The following is an 18,467-nucleotide window of genomic DNA, read 5'->3' on the forward strand; positions in this document are numbered from 1 at the left end:
AAAGGGTTTAATTAATTTTTATGATTAATTAACCAATAATCTTTTTTGTTATTGAACTTGAATTGTCCTTATCAAGATTAATCTTTTTAATATGAGAACTAGAGGTGAAATTAAGACATATTTTAATCATTTGTTTTTTCAATAGCGTTTGTAATTTCAAAGGATAGCCGTGTAATTACAAAGCGCATTTAAATTGTGCTTGTTAATCATAACTATACTTGCCGATATGGTTATAATAACCATGTAAGTAGCGTAAACAATAATTGAATAATTGAATTAATTTAATGAGTGAATTAAAATTATGTAATGGTTAACATCCAATTAATATAAAAAATAAGTCTTGAAATATGAACAAATAGCCCAAAGAAATTATTCCAACAACTAGTATTCTCTAATAAATAAAATAAATAAATCAATAAAAAAAATCCTTTTCTTGTTATTAATAATTATCATAGTCACTATACTGCTATAGGTAGGGTATCGAATAGGTAAACAGTTAATAAAAGCTCAATACAGAAAAATATAAAATATTTTCATATTACATGGTTCAGAGACCATACATAGTGTTGTTATTTGTTAAAAGTAAAAAATTAATAAAACTTTTGAAAAAAAGTAAAATTAGTAGAGCAGTTCCGGTCTATATTGAAAGGTCTCTGACGATAACGCGTAAGATCGTGGACGAAACATCGCCGATAAACAAACTGACCCACTTAAAACCCCGAACTTCACACTTCATTATTAACACCTGCGGAAGTTATTATGAATCTCTATAAAGTAAATAGGTTCTAAAACAATCTGAGCAAAGTTAGATTAATTAAAGTACACTTGTACTTACAAAAGATAAACCTTAATTAGATAATGAATTAGGGAATTCAAAAACTTACCTGTGTGGATAAACAGTTTTCAGAAGTTTCACAAAAACTGGAAAGTACTCAATTAAATTTGTGCGCGAATAGTAAGAATCACTGTTTTATTAAAGTAAAACATTTAACGTATCTCTTTGGATTTTAAATGGACCAGGATAATAACATTACGAAGTACCAATGTCCGTGTTTAGTTCTTGGAGCTGGATTTACAAAAGTCGTCGGAGGCGGAGCTCTGTCAGTCTTACAATTAGCTCTAGATTTGCGCAAACCACCGGATCCGCAGACAGTGCTTAATAAAAAATTGACCTTTAATAAAAAACATTTTGATATCAATTTCTTTCTCGTAGGAACTATCGTATTCATCAAATCAAACTATTACTTACAGATATTAAAAAAAGAAAACACAAAAAGATTTTTTTTTTAATATTTACTTAACTCAGTAATTGCTTTCACCTAACCGGTCATTACCGTGAGTACAAAAATGAGTACCTAATTTCTTCTGAACAAGAGTTATCTATCTGTGTACATATGCATATGATGAGCGTAGAAAACTTTTTCTTTTTTCGTATAGTTTATGAATTTCGAAATATTGAAAATCAGAAGTAGAACCAATAATCTAATTTTACCTCAATCTAACCCAAAGCATTTTTTATAATTACAACACTTTGTAAATTAAACGACAACACTAACGAAGTGAACAGTGTATTTTCTTTTGTTTGCAGCAAAGCAGAATAAAATCCTTAGGTTAGATTAGGATTAGGCTAGATTAAAAATGTTTAAGGGGTTTTTGCAATGTTATTATTGCCTGCGTTTGAATTTATAAATATTTTGTAAATTTTATGTCGACATTACGTTGTAAAGGTCAATCAATCAATTTTTATATAAAATATAGCGTATCTACCTACCTATTTTAAATTAGATGTTTTCTGTAAAAATATAAACTTTTTTTAAATTGATACCTTCAGGAATAGACATAAAGCATTAGACATGGAAAACTATGAATACAATCGCTAGTACTAAATAATAAAAAAAGTATTAATAAGTATACATTTATATTTTCAAGTCACTCGAAAACATCTAATGTAGTTATTACCTATTGTAAAAATTTAAACAATCTATAGCGACCTCTGTTAATTGAAAATTTTTAAAATATTTAGAATTTCAATCGTAGACAATAATATTACGAGGAAAAAATAAAATAACAAAAATTCCAATTTTTATCCATTTTACAAATCTTGAGTAAACCNAGCTCAAAACAAAATTTTTTCCGATCTTGAGCCACCCTATTCCATACTATCTAACCGTTCGCATTCTCCTTTAAGATATCAAGCAAAATTAGTGCTAAACTGCTTCTTAGTTTTTAATGTATTTAATATTTTAAGTGACACATTTAATAAAAAACATTGTTATTTGTCATCGAGGCGTCTCGTGACCATATTTCCAAAGTCTATAAATACATATAATCCGAACCAATGATGTGTTCATTCACTCATAACGTGCACATGTTGGAATCAAAATACTTTACTTAAATCAATTAATTATTATTAACATCAATTTAGTTTTGGATTGGTATTTAAATAAAAATTGGTTTCCTTTTCTTTTAAAACTGGCAAAACGTAAAATTAAAGGTAGACTTACCCATATTAATGGCAATTCGTATTATTGCTTTTAATTTATTATTACCTATTTATAAATAGAATGTTATCTTGTTATACCATCTTTAATTACATTATTGGCCATTAGCAATTGAGCATATACAAAACTTTAGCTTTTGTTGCATCACCCTGTATGTTGCGTAAGATGTATAGTTATTTGTTCAAGGTAGTTTATTTATTTATACAGGTGATTATGTTAAAAAGAAAATTTTGGAAATTGTTTTTATTCAGAAACCTTAAAACTCAAAGGCTATCTTTGTGAGATTAATTAATGATATAAATTTAATGAAAGAAGGTATACGTATAGCAGACAATTTAAAAGCGACTAACTAACGCTCAAGCGGATTCTGATGCCCAGTAGTTACATTGTTTTTTCACATCAAAGGAATAGTTTAAGGGTGCTTTAGTGGAATAAATTAGTGGTTTTATTTTCATATTTAGTTCCTAATAAGACCCTCATCTCATAATCCGCCCCTCTTCATCCAATAACAAATACCATGTTACTTGAATTGAAAAGTATAAAAAATTTATAGAATTATTATTCTTCATTAAACTACTTTAATCTTTTATAAAATGCTACATGATCTAATGAATTACAATGACGCAGCTAGGATTTTTTTCTGGATGGTGCCCAAGGAATAAAATATTTTATTTAAAATCGAATTCAGTGTAGAGCCTTTGGAGACAAATCTTTGATTAAAATTTTAATTTTACAATAAATATCTGCGCTCTTTTTTTTGACATAACATCTGCATAGGTAAAACGTGGTCTGGGTCATCATATATATTCAAATTACACGAAATTCCTCTACAGTGACTGTATTAATATTCTTATTCCCTGTGAACGAAATATAAGTTTCTAATCATTCAAATTATTAATCAAAAGAATCGCTGTTAAAAGATTTCGCGGATGTTTGGACACCATCCCTCTACGTCATGGCTACTTAACCTAACCTACAAATAAGTTGAGTGATGAGTGGTGAGAGATTTTATTTAACTGCTCTTGTATGTGTAACACCCCTTTACAAAAATTTTAAATGTTATTTGTCCTAATAAGGTTCGGCTAAATGTTTAGTTAGTAACTTTTGAAGTCAACATTACTCTTAAAACCGCCTAGCCGGAATCGAAAGGAGTGAATTTGTAATGGCTGCGACATATCCATTATAGTATATTCAAACAGGTGTCTATGTATGTATAAAGAAATTCAAGATAAATAAAAATTCAATCCGGTTTGCTCATAAATATCATAATACGGAAGTGTATACCTACCTTAACTAAAAAAATCGCGTATGTAATTATCTTTTTTACGTGTTTTATTGCGTACGTTGTAATAAAAAAGCATTCGTGATAAACACAGCTCCAATTAACAGATTTAAAAGTTTTATGACCGCAAATAAATAAACAATATATACTTTTTTTCTATCAGATTTATTTATTATTCAGAAATTTACAAAAATTGATATCCAACTGGTACAAAATGAGTCATGTTACATTATTCAGTGTTATTAATCTTAATAATATTGATTGTGAGTGTTAAGTAAGTTATAAAAGCACTATCAACATCATCCATCAATTATTCGTTCTTTTCGTACATTTCGTCTCTTGAACTTTTTGTATATCATTTCGATTGTCCATGGCACAATACAAAAAAGAAAACAAACGGTCAACACGTGGAAAACCATCGTAGAACTTTGAGTTTTCGTTCGAACGATACCTTAAAAGAAAAATGGAAAAACCATTTGAAAATAATAACAAAACAAAATAAGAATTGTTTTCGAGAAAACTTTATGACGTACGGTGTGTACTTTTAATACAATTTTACATTTTTGGTATTCTAATTGTACTTATGAATATATGCATGAGGCGTTTGTATATTACAGGGAAAACCCACATTCTTCAGGACATAGACACCTGCAAAAGTCCTTAGAACAAATTTGAATACGCAATAATGCATTTTAATGAATGATTCGTTGTTATAAACCGTGTTAATGTTAATAATGTCCTAGTGTATCTATAAACATTGACATAAAAGTACAAATAAAAGTAATTACATAAAAATTTATAAAAAAATATTATACATATATATAATGTTTGTTTTTTGTTAGATACTGTATATTTAGAGCAAAAGTTGTTTATTTCGAGATTGATTTTATATAAAAAGAGTTATAAAAACATTCAATTACACGCAAAAACTTTATTTATACTATTTTGTACAATGTGATTATTTTTAGAACACGTACACCGATTGGGCTTTGTATTGTCCGAGATACCTGTGTGTACACACGTATCATACTTATGTATCATATCAAATATGATTGACAGTCTCTATAAATGAACATTCAAGTCTATTTATATTATATATTTGCAATTTGTTATTAGGTAACGTTTCTTTGTTGTATTTTGCATAAATTCCTTCTGCAGAAATTTTATGTAAGTGCACATGAAAACTTTACATTTACTATTTATTATGTTTTCCAATTTTCTTAATGTCGATATATTACAACTAGTTATAAACAAAAATTTAGTGGTTATCACATGTCATTAGAATGTATGCAGCAAACTATACATCTGAATGCACATATTTAGACCCGTCAATTTTTTTTCTTTAATTAAAGATTCTGATTAAACGATATATAAAGAGGCCTAGGTTTCTTTATTTAAACGTTTTATTCGTTAGTTAGCTCCAAATGCTATCTCGTTACTATACATGATTATGATTTTTTAAGCATTTTAATTCGCAAATATCTTTTAAGTGGCTTAATGAAGTCGGATGAAATTTTGCAAAATTTTAGTCTCTAAAGAGTTAAATTTACAACAATTGACGCATCTTTTGTCATTTTTTACAATATACAGTCGTTCCGTTCGTTTTGTCTTCCGCTAATTGAGATATTGACAAATATACAGACAAACTTATGCCATAACATTATTATTTATATGATTGCGGAAAATACGTGATTTGCAATAGGATTATGCAAACGTTGTAATAACATTTAATCCATCACCCGTTTTTATTAAGTATACCTAGAATTACGAACCGATGAATTATTTGATTTTAATTAATTTTAGTATCTACTTTACATTGGATAAGGTTCATAAAAATATACAAAACTTTAGCTTTTGTTGCATCACCCTGTATGTTGCGTAAGATGTATAGTTATTTGTTCAAGGTAGTTTATTTATTTATACAGGTGATTATGTTAAAAAGAAAATTTTGGAAATTGTTTTTATTCAGAAACCTTAAAACTCAAAGGCTATCTTTGTGAGATTAATTAATGATATAAATTTAATGAAAGAAGGTATACGTATAGCAGACAATTTAAAAGCGACTAACTAACGCTCAAGCGGATTCTGATGCCCAGTAGTTACATTGTTTTTTCACATCAAAGGAATAGTTTAAGGGTGCTTTAGTGGAATAAATTAGTGGTTTTATTTTCATATTTAGTTCCTAATAAGACCCTCATCTCATAATCCGCCCCTCTTCATCCAATAACAAATACCATGTTACTTGAATTGAAAAGTATAAAAAATTTATAGAATTATTATTCTTCATTAAACTACTTTAATCTTTTATAAAATGCTACATGATCTAATGAATTACAATGACGCAGCTAGGATTTTTTTCTGGATGGTGCCCAAGGAATAAAATATTTTATTTAAAATCGAATTCAGTGTAGAGCCTTTGGAGACAAATCTTTGATTAAAATTTTAATTTTACAATAAATATCTGCGCTCTTTTTTTTGACATAACATCTGCATAGGTAAAACGTGGTCTGGGTCATCATATATATTCAAATTACACGAAATTCCTCTACAGTGACTGTATTAATATTCTTATTCCCTGTGAACGAAATATAAGTTTCTAATCATTCAAATTATTAATCAAAAGAATCGCTGTTAAAAGATTTCGCGGATGTTTGGACACCATCCCTCTACGTCATGGCTACTTAACCTAACCTACAAATAAGTTGAGTGATGAGTGGTGAGAGATTTTATTTAACTGCTCTTGTATGTGTAACACCCCTTTACAAAAATTTTAAATGTTATTTGTCCTAATAAGGTTCGGCTAAATGTTTAGTTAGTAACTTTTGAAGTCAACATTACTCTTAAAACCGCCTAGCCGGAATCGAAAGGAGTGAATTTGTAATGGCTGCGACATATCCATTATAGTATATTCAAACAGGTGTCTATGTATGTATAAAGAAATTCAAGATAAATAAAAATTCAATCCGGTTTGCTCATAAATATCATAATACGGAAGTGTATACCTACCTTAACTAAAAAAATCGCGTATGTAATTATCTTTTTTACGTGTTTTATTGCGTACGTTGTAATAAAAAAGCATTCGTGATAAACACAGCTCCAATTAACAGATTTAAAAGTTTTATGACCGCAAATAAATAAACAATATATACTTTTTTTCTATCAGATTTATTTATTATTCAGAAATTTACAAAAATTGATATCCAACTGGTACAAAATGAGTCATGTTACATTATTCAGTGTTATTAATCTTAATAATATTGATTGTGAGTGTTAAGTAAGTTATAAAAGCACTATCAACATCATCCATCAATTATTCGTTCTTTTCGTACATTTCGTCTCTTGAACTTTTTGTATATCATTTCGATTGTCCATGGCACAATACAAAAAAGAAAACAAACGGTCAACACGTGGAAAACCATCGTAGAACTTTGAGTTTTCGTTCGAACGATACCTTAAAAGAAAAATGGAAAAACCATTTGAAAATAATATCAAAACAAAATAAGAATTGTTTTCGAGAAAACTTTATGACGTACGGTGTGTACTTTTAATACAATTTTACATTTTTGGTATTCTAATTGTACTTATGAATATATGCATGAGGCGTTTGTATATTACAGGGAAAACCCACATTCTTCAGGACATAGACACCTGCAAAAGTCCTTAGAACAAATTTGAATACGCAATAATGCATTTTAATGAATGATTCGTTGTTATAAACCGTGTTAATGTTAATAATGTCCTAGTGTATCTATAAACATTGACATAAAAGTACAAATAAAAGTAATTACATAAAAATTTATAAAAAAATATTATACATATATATAATGTTTGTTTTTTGTTAGATACTGTATATTTAGAGCAAAAGTTGTTTATTTCGAGATTGATTTTATATAAAAAGAGTTATAAAAACATTCAATTACACGCAAAAACTTTATTTATACTATTTTGTACAATGTGATTATTTTTAGAACACGTACACCGATTGGGCTTTGTATTGTCCGAGATACCTGTGTGTACACACGTATCATACTTATGTATCATATCAAATATGATTGACAGTCTCTATAAATGAACATTCAAGTCTATTTATATTATATATTTGCAATTTGTTATTAGGTAACGTTTCTTTGTTGTATTTTGCATAAATTCCTTCTGCAGAAATTTTATGTAAGTGCACATGAAAACTTTACATTTACTATTTATTATGTTTTCCAATTTTCTTAATGTCGATATATTACAACTAGTTATAAACAAAAATTTAGTGGTTATCACATGTCATTAGAATGTATGCAGCAAACTATACATCTGAATGCACATATTTAGACCCGTCAATTTTTTTTCTTTAATTAAAGATTCTGATTAAACGATATATAAAGAGGCCTAGGTTTCTTTATTTAAACGTTTTATTCGTTAGTTAGCTCCAAATGCTATCTCGTTACTATACATGATTATGATTTTTTAAGCATTTTAATTCGCAAATATCTTTTAAGTGGCTTAATGAAGTCGGATGAAATTTTGCAAAATTTTAGTCTCTAAAGAGTTAAATTTACAACAATTGACGCATCTTTTGTCATTTTTTACAATATACAGTCGTTCCGTTCGTTTTGTCTTCCGCTAATTGAGATATTGACAAATATACAGACAAACTTATGCCATAACATTATTATTTATATGATTGCGGAAAATACGTGATTTGCAATAGGATTATGCAAACGTTGTAATAACATTTAATCCATCACCCGTTTTTATTAAGTATACCTAGAATTACGAACCGATGAATTATTTGATTTTAATTAATTTTAGTATCTACTTTACATTGGATAAGGTTCATAAAATATTATCTTTATTATAATTAAAGATTTATCGAGACTTAATTCTTTTGCATACAACTTAACTGCTGAAAAAATATCACAAACATTACTCTTCAAACAGTTGAATCCTTAAAAACTATTCTTCCATGTAACAAAATGACATTTTATGCTTGTCGATAAAATCGATTCAATTTTAGAAGAATATTTTTTTCAAAAATTACTCTTATCAACGCAATCTCCTCTTTCTTTCCATTTTTTTTAATTCTTCCAAGTCAATCACATTTGGATTCATTGCGTACTTATTGAAAAGTCACGCGTAAGGTTTTGTAAATGTCAGGGAGTTTTTTTTTTTTTACTTCCAGGTACAAATACCTATGTAATTTATTCCACAGCTTTAATTAATCATTTAGACATTTGGTACAATTGTTTTTGATACCTGTGGGTGGTTAATTTGTATAAAAAGGTCCGTATTACATTAATTTTAAAACTAGAACAAAAACAGGTTTCCAAGGTTTTCTTAGTTGTCTTTTTTATTATATGGCTGTGACCTAAAGTTTGTAGAACGTCTGTGGTTTTTGCTACCGGTCGAAATAAAAAATTAACTTTAATACTTGGGGAATAAACATATACAATACAATAAAATAATTATGTAATCTTGATTAATGATTTTGATTTAAGAGCTTAATGTGTTTTACTCATTAATGATTTTCTTCAATCACAATATGCTCGCCAGTTTATTATTTGCATAATTAAAAATATTTACAGGATTATAAGAAATTCTTTATGTAAATAAGGTAAATTAAAATATTATTCAATTACGAATACCATTTACTACATACGATATATCAAAAAATACAGCAAATGTTTTGTACATTATTATACAGGGTGGTCCATTTTAATCTCTAATGGTAAATATTTCGAAATGTAACCAACTAATTAAAAAATGGCCTGGGTTCCGGACCTGGTGCCCAACTACAGAATCGCATGATACCTTTAGAACCCAACAACATTAGTAAAAGCCATTTCTTAATTTGGTTACTTGCATGTTGAGAGGATATTGACTATTATAGATTAAATCGGAGCACTCTGTATGTTTTTATTTTAATCTGAACAGGACCGTACCTATAGTTTGATCACATGATACCTTTAGAACCCAATAACATTTGCAAAAACTATTTTCTAATTGGTTATTTGCACGTGGAGAGGATGTTTGCCATTATGGATTAAAGCGGAGCACTCTGTATGTTTTTATTTTAATTTGAGCAGGACCGTACTTATAGTTTAATCACATTATTTCTTTAGAACCCAACAACATTTGCAAAAACCACTTTTTAATTGTTTACTTGCATGTTGGGAGAATATTTGCCATTATAGATTAAAACGGAGCGCTCTGTATGTTTTTATTTTAATTTGAGCAGGACCGTACCTACAATATGTTATGCAATAGTTTTCCGTGGACAGTTTTTTTAAGCCGCATTTTTGACATGTGGAATTTAGTTAATTATGTTGTCGACTATCACTGGTTGATGCATTTATGTTAATAAGTCATGTAAAACTGGTCATTTTTTATTGCAAAGAGCAAATGCATACTTCATACTTCTTTATTTATTTTCCTCCGCGTTTGAAAAACTGGCAGGTAACTTGGAAAATTTTAAAAATCAAGATCACAATTATGCATTAGTTATGCAAAGCAAAAGTTATTTTAACGTTCGGTTTTTTGTTCGGCTATACATATGTGAAGCAGGTTAATCAAGTAATTAATTCACATCACGTATTTTATTGCAACAAAGAAAGAAAGGTTTATAGCATTTAACTGAGGGCAAGCCCAGGTAAACTTGACTAAGGTCGAGGCAGTACTTTGATACGTACAGGACGTTCATTTGTCGATTTTATTATTAAAGTTTTTCATTTTTTCTCAAAATTCATTAGATTGTTGACATAAACAAAAAATTATTTGACTTACCCATTACGGCACCCAAAGTGATCGAAGTAACTCCGGTAACAACCATATAAAAAGACAGGGCACTTGCAAATTTATCTGAATACACTTCTGCAATAACAATAGGCATAGGAGTTTGTATGAGACAGCGTGAAAATCCTAGGATCGCCGTGCTCGTTGTTATCCACCAAAAAGAGTCATATGCTGAAAATGCTGAAAAATTTTAAAAAATTACTTTCAGGAGCAGTAGAGATATAAAACAGAGGATAGCGCAGGGTCGAGTCACCTTCAACAAAAAGAAGTCAGTTCTATGTTTTCGCGAACGGTCAATTTTGAAATTAGAAGAAGATTGTTAAAGATGTATGTTTGGAGCGCGGTGTTGTACGGGTGCGATACATAGACGGTGGGCGCGGCGGAAAAGGAAAGGTTAGAAGCGTTCGAAATGCGGTATTACAGGCGACTAATGAGGATATCGTGGATAGAGAAGGATAAAAATGAAGAGGTATTAGAAAGAATAAGAGAAGTCAATAAGAATTAGGCTACTTAAGTTGGTAGGACACCTTCTCATATTAGAAGTAGAAACAGGAGTTACGAGGAGACCTAGATTAGATTACTTTACCTTCACCTATTACTGCGTTGAAGTCTCCTACAACTGTTAGGTTTTCCTGTCCTTTCACTAAACTTAACACGTTTTCTATATCTGCATAAACCGCCTCTACGTCTTCATCATTGTAAGATGATGTAGGCATGTAGACCTGCACTAATACCGTTTTTACCGGTTTCGAGTTTAATTTGACCATCACTATCCTATCGCTTTTTTGTAAATAGCTTTTTACATTCTTCCCTGTTTTCCTACGCATTACAATTCCTACCCCCGAATTACCTTCCAGCGATCTTGTATGTATTATTCTAAAGTATCCACTCCAGCTTCCGGCCAGCGGACTTCACTAATGCCTACTATATCTAATTCTAGTCTATTAATCTCAACTTTCAAATTTTCCAATTTCCCTACATGCTTCATTGCCCTAATATCCCACTCTCTGACTCGTGAAATATTGCATCTTCCCCTATTGCACTTATTGATGACATCACCCGAGGTAGTACCCGCCCGGACATCCGAATGGGGGACTAGTTTATTTTCGGAGTACTTTACCCCAGAGGACGCATTCATTTAATTTGTGTAGTTGTATGTTTTACTAGATTAGATTACTGTACGCAAATAGTTAAAGATCTGGGACGCTCTGGTTTAAGGGAAATGCGAAGATTAGCTCATGATAGGAAAGATTGGAGGTGCGTGTCCAACCTGTCTTAGGAATGACGACTTTATGACTATGAATTACTTTCAGAAAAAAACTTGGTTTTAATTTTTCGGTTACTTCGGTCACCTAATAAAACCTAAATTAAATATTTTGAAGGGGGCCAGTAAGTCGGAACCTTTCGGAAATTAATTTCTGAAGTAGAACGTTGTGCTACTTACCCAGTCGTATTAGGAATGTAAGAATCGCGTTACAAAGAAATACTTTTCTGCAACTAAACTGGAAAAAGGCTGCCACAATTACGAATATTACTCTCATTACTAGATCAGATGCAAAGTAGACCGTCATCACTACTGTAACGTCCCTTTTGCTAAAACCAATGTCGAATAAAAATAAAGGCAATATTGCCATGAAATTCATTTCGGACATTGTGCAAATTGCAAGACCAAAAGCCATATTGAGATAGAATATGTCTTTCAGAAGGTCCATATCCAAAATCTCACATATGGAAAACCTAAAAGGAAAAAGAATCTTAAGAAATCGGCATAATAGGGTGATTACAAGTAATAAAGTCACTAAGTAAAGTTACATAGTAGTGTGCCTTATGAGTATTGATTCAAAAGTGATGATAATGACTATTAAAAAACAACAGTTATGTTTTTAAATTATTTTCATTTTTCTATGCAGAGCTCTCAAAAATTGCTGCACTCCGGCGATAACATTTTTTTTTAAATATTCCACCGTAATTATTCCCTCAATATCCCAAATTAATGGACAAATCCAGCCGCTAGTAATTACTGACGTGAAGTCTATACAAGTCAGTTCTAATTACGAGGTAATCGAAAGCGATTCAGAAAAACGAAGAAGCGATTCTATAGTGAGCGAGTGATTAATTAATTAAATTGGTGCGAGGTGTTTGATTACGTGATATATGGTGTCAGAAGTAGGGCTGATGAAAAAGTCCGTCGAATATTCTGGAGCATTCCATTGGCTACAAATAAAATCCTAACAAGTCGCTTATCTTTGGAAAGCTCTCAAAAAAAGAAAGATTCTGATGTAATCTAAGAGTTCCATACAATATTCTAGAAGAAGTTACCCCAATAAATCATATATCATTGAAAAGCTCTCAAAGAAAGAAGAACAAATTTGATGCCATCGAAGAATCTCATCAATAAATATGAGAATGAATGAAAAAATAAATGGTATTAGAAACGAGGTGGAAAAGAAAATACAAGAAAGGAAAATCAAGATGGAAAACAAGATTGAGGAGGAAATTAAGTTAGAAAAGCAGACTAGCAAAACGAAAGAATAAATTGAAAAGTTATACTAGTACATCTATAGGATAATGAGAAGACTTCAATGTGGTGGCTTTCGGATTGTGCAACTAAATTCGAAAGAGTGATGGACATCATCATGCTGGGTAAGTCTTCGAGTGACAACTTCGAAACGTGACTGAAGTCTTCAAGAAATTGTCAGCCGCAAAGCCAAGTCCCAAGAAATGCATCCTGTTTTCCAATCCAATTTTAAAAATTCTACATTTGAAGCACGAATTTTGATATATCCACAATTCAGCGATCCAAACATCATTGATGATGACTCTAGTGATGTGGGACTTGGTGGTGTGTTATTCCAAGTCCAAGACGGTAAGGAAAAGGTCATCAAAACATGAACGAAGATGTGGTTAAATCCCTCTAGCATTTCCTCTTAAGAAAAGATCAAGTCTCATTGAAGTAGCAATTCAAGAGCCCTGAAGGGCAGATTACGCCCTGGTTACAGCGACAACAGGAATGTAACTTGGAAAAAACGTTGTTCGTATATTGAAAAAAAGAAGGACTGGAATGGATTTGTTGTCATCTAACCATGGGCACCGTTCAGCCTAAGAGAATCTTAAGACCATTATGGGCAGATATATGCTACCTGAGCTAGACAATAAAGTGTTATCGGGTTCAATGTGTGACCGTATGAAATCCATATAGGATTAAGTAGGTAATGTTAAGGTGAAGAAGTGTAGCGATTCAACAAGATGAAAGGGATGCCCAAAACTATCATTATCTGACGCATCAGCGATGTTATCTATCAATTTCAAAAAAGACCTCGGGCCAAAATGAAGATCATCCGCTCCCTAGAGAGCTACGTCACTTATCTGAACACTCAGTTTTAGGAACCCAACATACGTGAAAAAGCAGCAGGATTGCCCAATGGTGGATTGTCGAGAATGCACCAGTTTAACAAAGAAGAAAGGAATTCTCTAGAACTTACATTCTGGAATACAATCTTTCTAGATTCGACACTATTATATTTAGCGTATTACGCGTAAAATGAATTGCTTACGTATACACAAGACTTATTTAAATAAAATAGAGTTATGGTAGAAATTTGTTGCAATAAAATGAACAGGATAGGAAAGTGTTGTGTTCGCGATATTAGTTGGCTATTGTTTTTTAAAGAAAGTAGGTACATTCCTATTTTAAAAAAATAATTTCAATGAAGATCACATTATTAACATTTATCTTATAATATCTGTTACTAATTGTTCCGAATGGGAGTATACCCCCCCTCTAAATTTCGCATATATGCAGTTCAATATTTGCTTATATTTCTCTCGCTTTGCACACACGGTCAATTACGAAAGGACAACGAGTGTCTACAAAATTACAGATTCTGTGCAAAATTAATATCTACAGATTCTGTCAGCTCTGCTCACTCCAAGGAGTCTCAATTTCAAACTCTACCGTACCGCATAAAAAATTTAACATTAGAAGCAAAAATAGGAATTAAAAGGAGTAGAGGTAAAAGTAGATGTTCGTGTCCAGCCTTAGGACTGACGAGCTTATTATGACGATCGATAAAAATATAATACTTACAGACACCCCCTGTTGTTCTTCTTCTTCGTGCCGATTGCAAATACCATACTTCCGAAACTTGTAACGGAAGTAAGCGATTTCGATAACTTGTTAGACTGTAACGATGACGCTCCACTTTCCTTTAGATCTACAACTTTGTACAATAATTGCTCGCCCTCAGCCGGCCTATATGAAACTTCTCTCGCAGAAATATTTGATACTTCGTCATAAGAAAAATCTAAAAGGGGAAAAGTAAAAAATGATTTTAAAAAGAATTTTAACGATGTAGGTAAAGGTAATCCGGCCGAATTGTGAATAGTTAAATCAATAACTAAACAAAAGTATATAAAACAATCTAATTTATATTTTAATTAGTATCTGTGTGTAATAGACACAGACTAAATACCGGTAATGTTAGTGTACAAAAATTTGATAAAATTAATTAATTAATTTTAAAACTATTTACCATGCGTCAAGAAGAAACATTTGAGTGAACTCGGATTACGCTAATTAAAGCTAAAAAAATTGTTTTTTATTTTATTGTGAAAATTTATCACTAAAAATTATGAAAGATGAATTCGCATAATATTACGTATTCATATATATATATATTTTTAAAAACTATACAGTTGTTAAGCGTTCACTTTTGTTTTACCAAAAATTTGATTAGCTTCATCAGAAGTTTCATATAAACTTCTTTTGCAGTTTGAAACAATTATTAGAAAGTTACAAATAATACAATTTATGGATATATTACATGGCCTTACAACGAATTTCTATCAAGCGAAACAGTAGAGAGAATCAATTATGTATCCTATTCACCATTCTTCCCCTAATATTCAATTAACGAATGAATCAAAACCGACCAGGAATTAAAAGTTTTTTATTTTTCAAAAAAAAAAAAAGCAGCTTACGTTTCGCTCTGAGTTGTAGGTATTAGGGCGAAACTTTGTCTGTTGTTTTTTGAAAAATAAAACACCCTAAGTGATGAGGAAGGAGAGATCAAAATCAAGACTGTCCCAGACTTTGTCTTGGTCTTTTAGAAGCGTTCGAAATGTGATGTTACAGGCGAATGATGAGGATACCGTGGATAGAGAAGGTTAGAAATGAAGAGGTATTAGAAAGAGTAAGAGAACGGAGGACTCTATGGAAGTCAATAAGAAATAGGCGAGATAGGTTGGTAGGACACCTTCTCAGGCATGAAGGTCTAGTCAGAGACATATTAGAGGCAGAAACAGTAGTTAGGAGGGGTAGATGTAGACCTAGATTAGATTACTCTTCGCAAATAGTTAAGGACATGCGTTGCTCTAGTTTAGACCATTGCTTAGCATTCGGGAGGACGCCGGTTCGATTCCGGGTCCGTCTGCCTTGGTCCAAGTTTTTTTTTGTGGTTTCCTTAGATCACTTCAGCAAATGCTGGGGCAGTAATATTCCACAGATAATCCTTTCATTCTCTTCTGTCTTCATTTCGTCCGTCTCATCTTTCTCACCCGAACCACCACCCACCCATTCCCACGATTCCTGAAAGCAGGCTGAAGAGGGCCTTCCGCCCTAACTTCCGGCATAGTCTGAAGGGACTGCCCGCCCACCAGCATTACTGGCTGGTGGGAATGAAACACCCAAAATAAAAAAAAAATCTAGTTTTAGGGAAATGCGAAGATTAACGCAAGATAGGAAGTAGTTTTAGGACTGACGATCTTATGATGATGAGAATTTGGTCTTGGTTTTACATATTCGGTCTTGTTTGTAGCCTTGGTCTTGTTCGTTTGGTCTTGGTTTTACATATTCGGTCTTGTTTGTAGCCTTGGTCTTGTTCGTTTGGTCTTGGTTTTACATATTCGGTCTTGTTTGTAGCCTTGGTCTTGTTCGTTTGGTCTTGGTTTTACATATTCGGTCTTGTTTGTAGCCTTGGTCTTGTTCGTTCGGTCTTGGTTTTAGTCTTGGTCTTGCTCATTCGGTATTGGTCTTACTCTTTCTGGTATGAAGACAGTCTCGGTTATGGTCTTGGATTTACAATTTTCCTCATTACTAAACACTCCTGGTCGGTTTTGATTAATCCATTGAATAGATTAAGTACCTTCATTTATTAATTGTCTTTACCTACCTTTGGGCGTTACTATTTCAACTTTCTTCATGTGCATGCTCACGGGTCGCAGCAAAATAGAGCCTAAAAGTGCGTGCAAACTAATTGCGGCAAATATAGCTTGGGTACCACGAAAACCGTATTCATCCAGTAAAATCCTGGTAAATAAGGGAAAAAATATGTTCACGCAGGTTAAGAACGCTTGTGCCACGCTATTCATCAAGGCGTTCTTCTTTTCAAAATAAGAGTTCACAGCTGATAACGCAGAAGGCATTATCAAACCCACTCCTATGCCTACAATTGTAAAATGAACATGTAAAAATTGCCTAAATTTATGAAAAGGGTTAGTTGTGCTGTTGTGTATAAATGTAATAACGGTCGGATATTAAAACGTGGACGTCAAGTTTTTTCGGTATTATTGTTAGATGAAATGGTAAAAATGCAAAAAATAGGACGTGGTATAGGAAAAAATTGGTACAAATACACGGAGAAAATGAAAAAGGAAAGTTTATTTAAATATTAAAGCGATTTTTACAATTTATCCCACTATCCCGTTGCTTCGTAAGCGAAAATAATAAAAATTACAATTTGGATCCGAATTTGTATCTAAAAATAAAATCCTAGCAGAAATAAATTTACTAGGTATTAGAGTTGATATTACAAATTCATTTGTAATAATTAAGAAACCTGAAATAATTTTTAAAGAAACATGTCAAAATTGAGATTATTGCAAGTTACCTAATAAATTCTACTGTTTCTACTACAAATTCAGTCATTTACAATCGAAAATTGTATTTTTTTTTTGAGTTGTCATAAAAATTTCACATAAATAAAAAAGTAGTGAATCGCTTTGTCTAAACGATTTTGAGAGTTCGGCTAGTTTAGGGTAGTTTTCAGAGAAGTAAGTGATATTTTGAGATAGATGTGGTTGTAACAATGTGTTTATTCCATTAGTTTAACAAATTATGCATTTTCTTATGTTGTATTGACGAAAAAAAAAGTTAATACACGTATTTATACATATATTTATAATGATCTACAATTTGATTTTGACCTTCACCTTGATATTGAAGATTATTTGATGCTCAACTAAAAGGCATATTACGTATCAAAAGTATTGGAATTATTTATGATTGAAGTGAAATGAATTTTTAAAAAATTAACCGATCTATTCATATACATATAATAGTGTCTCCTTAGGAGTTAAGGGTCATTCCTATGTAGGTGATGTCTCTTCGTGTAGATATCCATATATATACTAAACTACAACCAAAATTTTGCACTTTTTCAAAATGCGAAATCAAAAATAGCGGTTTCTATTTTAAAAATTGATGGTCAATGAAGTTTTTAATTGCAAGTTCCCGTCCGGGACCCAATAACATTTGTAGATTTTATTTTTAAATTGATAACTCCCGTAACGAGATATTTTATAATGAGGCGTACTGTATAAATATTATCAGAATTAAAATTTTGTATTTTTGTTTTTGTCTCTTCACATTCATCTTTGTTCATGTGTAACGTTAGTTATATGTTTTTGGAATATAGAAAAAATATTTTTATTTCATTTTCTTGAAATTACTTACCCTGAATGATGCTGTAAGCCAAAATAATGTGATGTAGATCCGTCGCAAAAACAACCCCAAAACTCCCCGCGAAATACAAAAATGATCCGATTACTCCAACTTGCCGATATGAAAATCTTTTCAGCACAAAATGAGANGTGATTATTACAATTGTGATAGGACAATATAT

The 18,467-nt window shown here is 31.3% G+C and overlaps 2 protein-coding genes across 2 annotated transcripts in view; both read right to left on the reverse strand.

Annotated features, from left to right (window-relative positions):
• The window catches only part of LOC112904731, a 24,205-nt gene extending 23,033 nt beyond the window's left edge, over positions 1-1,172 (reverse strand). The window contains exon 1 of the mRNA XM_025975541.1: positions 885-1,172. The gene's annotated coding sequence lies outside the window, so the exon portion shown is untranslated. The remainder of the gene's footprint in view (positions 1-884) is intronic.
• LOC108741339 overlaps positions 1-18,428 on the reverse strand; it is a gene marked incomplete at its 5' end in the record, with an annotated part of 24,668 nt that extends 6,240 nt beyond the window's left edge. Inside the window, 6 exons of the mRNA XM_025975562.1 lie at positions 7,095-7,234; positions 10,558-10,746; positions 12,011-12,303; positions 14,654-14,870; positions 16,737-17,009; positions 18,299-18,428. Coding sequence (XP_025831347.1) covers positions 7,095-7,234; positions 10,558-10,746; positions 12,011-12,303; positions 14,654-14,870; positions 16,737-17,009; positions 18,299-18,428 — 1,242 coding nt within the window. The remainder of the gene's footprint in view (positions 1-7,094; positions 7,235-10,557; positions 10,747-12,010; positions 12,304-14,653; positions 14,871-16,736; positions 17,010-18,298) is intronic.
• Between the last annotated feature and the right edge of the window lie 39 nt (positions 18,429-18,467).

The sequence above is a fragment of the Agrilus planipennis genome, unplaced genomic scaffold (genome assembly GCF_000699045.2).
Source record: "Agrilus planipennis isolate EAB-ADULT unplaced genomic scaffold, Apla_2.0 scaffold269, whole genome shotgun sequence".
NCBI classification, from domain to species: domain Eukaryota; kingdom Metazoa; phylum Arthropoda; class Insecta; order Coleoptera; family Buprestidae; genus Agrilus; species Agrilus planipennis.